Source organism: Pagrus pagrus (genome assembly GCF_965226575.1).
Source record: "Pagrus pagrus genome assembly, chromosome: 17".
In the NCBI taxonomy this organism is placed as follows: Eukaryota; Metazoa; Chordata; class Actinopteri; order Spariformes; family Sparidae; genus Pagrus; species Pagrus pagrus.
The window spans coordinates 19,858,008-19,865,532 of record NC_140201.1 but is presented as its reverse complement, the minus strand read 5'-3'; the positions used below and the strand labels follow the sequence as shown (position 1 = coordinate 19,865,532).

General features: G+C 40.7%; 1 protein-coding gene across 1 annotated transcript; it reads right to left on the bottom strand.

The window, feature by feature from the left end:
- Positions 1 to 656: 656 nt before the first annotated feature.
- On the bottom strand, positions 657 to 5,704 carry slc6a18 (solute carrier family 6 member 18; the record flags this gene model as incomplete). Its single annotated transcript, XM_084379302.1, has 12 exons — positions 657 to 809; positions 1,256 to 1,418; positions 1,535 to 1,694; positions 1,787 to 1,991; positions 2,123 to 2,279; positions 2,373 to 2,501; positions 2,596 to 2,708; positions 2,799 to 2,909; positions 3,024 to 3,205; positions 3,755 to 3,892; positions 4,734 to 4,874; positions 5,563 to 5,704. 12 exons carry the CDS (start codon positions 5,702 to 5,704, stop codon positions 657 to 659), a joined length of 1,794 nt encoding a protein of 597 aa, XP_084235428.1.
- Positions 5,705 to 7,525: the final 1,821 nt, after the last annotated feature.

Genomic DNA, 7,525 nt, shown 5'->3' with positions numbered 1-7,525 from the left:
TCCAAAAAATGTTCCTTTAAACAGTATAAACAATATGTTCATCAGAGCCTTTTTGCCGAAAATCAGCTGCCTACTGTGGCTGCAAATTATACTAATAAGAGTAGTGGTGACCAAAACAGTAAGCTTAAAGATGCTAAAATGCTCTACTGGAGCTTAAAGGGTATTGAGTGAATTTAATAGAAATAGAATAGAAATTGAGAGGATTGAGCAATGATTATCTGAGTTTGTTAATATGAGCAACCCTTTTTACATAGAACATGTTTTTAATATAATGGATTTGTTACTTATACATTTACTTGTCAGAGCACGTGACTCACTTACGTAAGATGGTTCCATGCAGGATAGGCAGGGTGCTTTTGTGCCTGGATGCTAATGTAGGCAACAAACACCACTACACTACACTACAGAGCAATGTACAAAGGAAAGAATTTCACAATTGAATAAATACAGTTTTGTTATTGAGTTATGGTTATTGGTTTGAGTTCAGCGTGACTGATTAAATGTTCAGTGAATTAAGATGGACATTCCAAAGAAGCCATGATAGTAATCAGGATATACTTTTCAGTTCATGAATGCAGTATTACAGTTTCTCAGCTCTGTGGTTGTACTGTTCCTGTGTTTCAATCTCAAAGCCGTCATTGCTGTAGGGACTTGGGTCAGCGGGGGGCAGAGGACTTCTTCATTCTCCGGCAGATCAGTCTGTAAAGAGCCACCAGAGGGATGGGAATCACAGGAACTGAAGAGAGGAGGATGATAATGGCAAACACCCAGTCTGGGTAGGGCCTCACATCACTTTCGGGGAATAATTCCTAAAGAAAAAGATGGGAGTGAAAAGTGTGGAATGTAATACACAGAATACTATATTACCTCTGCCAAGAAGGTTATGATTTTGTTAATGACTAATCCCTTCCTCCCTGGAAAAAACAGATTTCCACGAAACTTGGATGGAGGATGGGTCTCCAGAGTAGACCCCATTAACTTTTGCCGTGGATCCAGACAAAGACACTCTACTGAGTGCCAGTCTAGTTTAATATTAACATTTACAAGCTAATTGAAAGTTTATGACATTGTTCGACAGTTTTTCTAATATTTGTTAATACACTTTTTGCAGGCAGAAGATAAATATCGCTCTCATATCCTAAGAGCGTATTAATCTTCTCGTCTAACTCTCGGAAAAGGCAAATAAGCCAACAAATGTAAAAATATTCCTTTACACAGAGCAATATTTCTTTGTCAGTACACGTGACTTGCTTACATAAGATGGATCCCAAGCAGGATAGGTGGGGTGTTTCTCTGCCTGGACGGCCACGTATGCAATCAACACCACCAGGAGCATTAAAGGACTAATCACCATCCAGCATGCCTTCCAGTAGATGTTGGGCCTCGACCCAGTCATGAAATAGATGTCTTCGCTGAAACTGTCAGAGTACAAAGGGACCAAAATAAATGTAAAAACAAACAAGGATCAAAATTGTATATGAATTCATAAGACTAGAGAGTTGTACTTTATTAAAGAAGATGAGGAAAAAGTTACTTTTTCATTCCACGGATATAAATGACTCCAATAATCTCAAAAAATGCGATGATGAGCAGAGGCACAGAGCCCACGTAGCCGTTAAAGACCTCCACCCAGTAGTTCCCCGAACCCAGGGTGAAGATGAGACCGCTCAAGAAGCCTAACAGGCAGGTGATCCCTAAGAAAGTGACAAAAGTTTTTCAGAAAGGAAATTCAAAAGGACATTTTTTTCCTTTGACTGTAGAACAGCTTAAGCTAACTTGCAGCTACCTGTTACGACCTCCATAGGGATCCACTTGGGCAGTAGTTTGAGGTCTTTGATGGGTGTAAGGACTCCCTCTATGTTACCAAACATGGAGGAGAGGCCCAAGCTGAAGAGCATGACGAAGAAGAGAATGGCCCATACCTGCGAGCCTGGCATCTCTAGCACTGCTTCGGTGAATGCGATGAAAGCCAGTCCGGTACCTGATGCGCTCTGGGGGAGGATGGAATTAACAAGGATGCATGAACTGACTTTATGTTCGACAGGCACACGACACGAAAGCAGAGGACAGCCGGGCTCAACAAAGGAGGGAAATTCAAAAAATGTTTTCAAAGTGACAGTACCTGGTCAAGGAATCTTTGCAGGTCACAGACCCTAAGCTGCAAACCGGCCACCTCATCTGGATATGTTGCATTTAGATGTTCATACCACTTATCATAGTTTTCAAGTGTTATGTTCTGGTCTGAAATGTGAAAGTGATTGGTCAGAGCCAAGATGTTCCTGCAGATGGAATACAAAACAATCAGCCTTATTGGTATCAGCAAGAGAAGAAGAAGCTTGAGACTTACATAGAATATATCTGTGCATACGTACTCTGATCGACAGGTGTTGAAGGCGGTGGTAGCTTTAAATCCCAGGATGGAGAAGATAGAAATAGAGGCGTAGAGAGATGTGGCACTATTTATTACTCCAACTACAACAGCATCCCTCTCACAGTTGTTTCTTATGGGAACAGAAAAGAAACAACAGAGCTTTGATAGTCATCACACAAATCATCTGTTAGTTAGTTAATGTAGTAATGAGTTTTAGCCCTTACCTCTCTGGATTATAGCTGGAGAAAGCTATGAGGCCTCCAGAGGCCAGAGAGAGAGAGAAGAAGATCTGGGTGGCAGCGTCCAGCCAAACCCGAGGATCCATCAATATGTTCCACTACAGCGAGCGTAAAAACATCACATCAGTTCACTGTGTCTGGGACACACGAAACAAACAACTGTAGTGACAACAAGTGACCAAACTCACATCAGGAGTAAAGAGGTACTGCAGTCCATCAGTAGCTCCGGGCAGAGTGAGGGCACGGATCAGGAAAATAGTCAGCACTAGGTAAGGGAATGTGGCTGTCACGTACACAGCCTGAAACATGCAAACACATGATATATCCCTCAGTGACTCTTTCTCCCTTTATCTTGTTAGCAGTGGCAGAAAGTATGTATGGCACAGTAGCTGATACAGTGTCAGTAAACAGACCTTTCCCATGGACTCGATGCCTTTGATGAAGCAGATGAAGACCACACACCAGGCGCTGGCCAGACAAACGACCATCCACCACTGCAAGGAGCCACTGATCGCGATGTCAGGTGTGATGTTCAGTGTCTCACGGTACCAGAAGTAATTCACTGGGGTGCTCTTCTCACACTCTTCGTCGTAGCCTACATGGATGCATAGAACAAACAATGACAGCATGAGATCTTTTAAGTTCTTAAACTTCTTTATCTTGAAGGTAATACTGTTTTGGTTAAAATTTTTGTAGCAGAGCTAAGTTTATGTACTTTTGCAGTTCAGTATTAAAATGCCTGATGTTTTTCTGCATTAAAAACTATTTATCACCGTGAAAGAGATTTTAACATCTTTATTATTGACAACAAATGAGACCATGATTTGTGCTTTTTGAATCTGTCCCCGATTCCAAAATCTGTCACTGGTCGAAACTCTGTAAAAGCACGCTCTTTTTATTTCATGTTCTGGTGCAGTACCATAAAACAATCCAGTAGTTTTCCAATGAAATCTTGCCTGTAGTGCCACATCGAGCCCTGTTGGTAACCACTCCTCTCAGTGACAGTCTTATAACTTTATTGCCAGTGTACTAAATTGCCCATACAGTATTGAGCTGCTATCAGGTAGTGCTGTCACTGTGGTAGTAGCAATCAGTGTGTGACGATAAGTGTATCAAGAGCAGCTAAAATGGCTTATCTTGTTACCCATGCGGCTTTCATTGACTGGACACTGGCTCCATGGCAGGGGGTTTTGGAAAGAGTGAAAGAAGTACCAGAGCACCCAGGCCAGGATGGTGTTGTAGAAAATGCTCACCAGGAATGACACAATCATGGAGGCAATTCCTAAAGCAGGAAATAAATGATAAACAACACTATAAGAACCACAAAAAAAATTTTTGATCATGAATTAATGAAATATTTGAAAAATGTAATCCTTGTAGATTTACATAAAGTTCTTGGGTTGTTCTGTAACCAATACTAGTATCAGAAGGTTTAGCTGATATCGCTGTGTGGGTGTTGTTCCAACAACATCATCATTGAATGTTGCTCCAAACCATCATTGCAGCTGACCAAGTCTATATCTGGAGGATACTGTTGTAGCTGAATGGGTTAACATGGGACTTTCACCCAGGAAACTGTTTTGTGTAGGCATATATTATTTTTACACTGTGCCAGGCCGTCTTTGGTTGCAATAAGTATTCCATCCAACAAAACAGGAGGTTTGACATTATACTACATCCCAGCTGCACTTTGGTCAGGTTTAGGCAGCAGAATACTTGTTAATGTTTATGCAAACAAATGCAGATATTTTTTGACAAAACATTGTGACATTTCCAGCCATGGTTGTGTCAGGTTATTTAAGCCAAAAAATTACCTTTTTCAAACCCTAATCAAGTGTTTTTTTTTTTTTTTGTTTTTTTTTTTTGTTCTAAACCTAACCAGTCCATAAACACAGTGTTGGCATGACATAAAATTGAAAACTGAACTTAAAGAAATGTAAAGCTTCAGCATGTCCATGGTTTGCAGAATGTACATTGCAAACATTAATTCTGGCGATCAGGTTCAGGGGAAATAATGCCAGGCTGTACGTTCCAGAAAAAACTGAACTTAAAAGTGGTCTCACTGTGTATCAGAAAGGGAAAAATGGTGTTGGAAGATCTCTAAATAGTTCTAGGCCACCCACCGACTCCACCCAGCAGCGGTGAGATGGAATTCCAGACACCGATGCTGCCCATGCGGAGCCTCTGTCCTATGGCCAGCTCCAGGTAGAGCAGAGGGATGCCCTGAAACACCAGCGCGATCAGGTAGGGAATGAGGAATGCACCTGGGGACAAGAAGTCAATATTTGCCTTAAAGTTAGACATCAGACAGACTAAGACTGTCTCTATCAACATACTCTGCAGAGAAGTTTTAAATAAGGTTGTGGCTATTTCAACCATCTTCGTGAATCAAATGACAACTGCTTTTAATTGCTAAATAAGTGCACTGCAATATTTTGTTTTCCAAGTGGCCAAAAACAGAAGTAGAGACAATCTTATAAAAACAGTACTACTTCACATAACACAGATCTAAATGTACTCAAGGAAAAGGTGACAAATAGAGGCTCAACTGAGAGTATCACTGCCTGTGAGATCAGGAATCTCAGAGTCAATATGTGAAGACGATAGCCCTATGCACTTTGTGGGATTGGCACGACTTTACCCTGACCCAGATCCTTTAGAAATCTGTGGCTTGGGGAATCTAGAGGACGTGAATAGAGAAATTAGGGCAACCACTGTTGATCATTCAAACCAAGATAAAGTTTCCCATTTCGAGAGCAGAGTGATAAGGACTGTTCTAGTCCAATGTTAATGACTAATCATACTGAGACAAGAGAATCTAAATTGTTGCAGTTATACATATAAATCTCTTAACTTACATCTACATCTCTTAATTTACATCTGAATCTCTCAATTAATCTATGATGATGAGGATGATGTAAGATATAACAGCATCATATAATAGCATCTTACCTCCTCCATAGATTCCGCATAGGTAGGGAAAACGCCAGACATTTCCAAGTCCCACTGCAAAGCCAATACATGTTAACAGGTACTGAACCTTGTTGTCCCATTTGGGTCTCTCCTGCGCCCCAGAGTCTTCAATTTTGCCCATCTTGAGCTGGTAAAGTGGCACAGCACAAGCCCAGTTCAGTTACAAGGTTGCAGCTCTCCTAATCCTAACATACACTTCAATCAGTCAAATTAAATAACAGTTTATATTTTTTTTCCTTCCAGAATCCTTCACCCAATCACAGGTCAGCAAATGTCAGAAGAAACATCATCTTGCGTGGTTTAGTCTAAATGTTGTCCAGTGCTCCTTTCCAGCCATCTGTCTCAATCTATTTAGTGGGCTGACCTTTAATGAAATGTCCTATCAGGTTCAGTTTAAGAAATCAGGCCCCCAAGAAGGGAGTGAAAACATCAGATATGAGGATTAATTGGGAGCATGCTATTCCTTGAATAATGGATAACCTGGTGATGCTGTGTCAAAGTCCAACTGACCTGAAGCAAACTGTTTGGATGGAGCCAATATAAAAAAGACATAATGGCAGTTAAGACAATAATTGTCTTTATTCAATTATTCAAAATGTATTCGCACAGTTAAGTTTGTATGTTGAAATTCAACAGGGAGTGTTTTAAGGAGAGTGAAAGCAAACGCGTGGAAAAATGAATAGTTGAAAAGTTTCAAAAAAGCCCAAATGCCTTTTCTTGCTCCTCTTTGATCACTGCCAGTGGTTTTCTGTACAGTCTGTACAAGTTAATATCAACATTTCTGAGCAGACCTGAGAACAGAATGTTACTAGTCAAGTCTGACTCAACGCCACCCTGGGAATTTCACCCAAGGAATAATATTCTACCTCAGAACAAGAATGATCACTCAAAGGCATACAGGTTTGTAATACTACAAGGCAAGAGACATGGTTACATAAAACAATAATTCTTTATTTTTAACAATCTCACAATAATAAAAAGACCAGTAAACACAATATAGACAATAATTATGGTGGGGCAAAGAAAATGACTGAAGCTGACGCTTACCAGTGGAGAGGTGGACCACCAGGAGTGAGGTATCCGGGAGAGAGTCACCCCAATCACACATGCACACGCATCCACACACGTGAAGGATCACACCCGGGGTAGACAACTACACACAGCACACAGGAAGAGAACACCACCACCAGAAGACACCAACCCCCACCACCTCAGGCTCTCAGCTTCCAAAACAGAAAGGGGACAAAATACAGTTAGTGGGACATCACTCATACAAATAAACAAAACACTGTATTACACTGACTAAATGCTGCAACACTAAATGCTGCTTAGCAGCTATAACAGCACAATGGACCTCCTGCCCATGGTGAAGGACCGACTACTTCAAGTGTCAATTAACAGCAGAATAAAGAAATATACGGAAGCCTTAAAGGGCCATGCATTCATACATTTTTTTCTCCGTTTTCCCGTGATAACGAGTTAATTTCATTTGTTTTCTCGAGATAACGAAACGTTGTTTTCCCGAGATAACAATATAATTAATTTGAGACCTCGTCATTAACTACATAGCTGGTCAGCTATGTAGTTAATGATGACATCAGGCTCACTTAGATTGCGCCGCCGATATAGCTGAAGCCTTGCCAACCATCTTTTTAGATTGCGCTTGTATGTGTATATTATCTGTAATAGCAAGGCATAATGCTATTTCAGCCTGTGTCAGGCCTTGATTGAAAAGATATGTGACGTGGTGATCGATATGCTCCTGCTCCTCTGACATTGCTACACTGAATGATATTTGCTGCAGTGATTTAATATACTACACTATCGTTTTGTTTTCTCAAGATCTCGAGAAAATTATCCCGTTGTCTCGGGAAAACGGCAGTTGTTATTTTACGATAAAAACTCGAGATCTCGAGAAAACAAATGAAATTAACTCGTTATC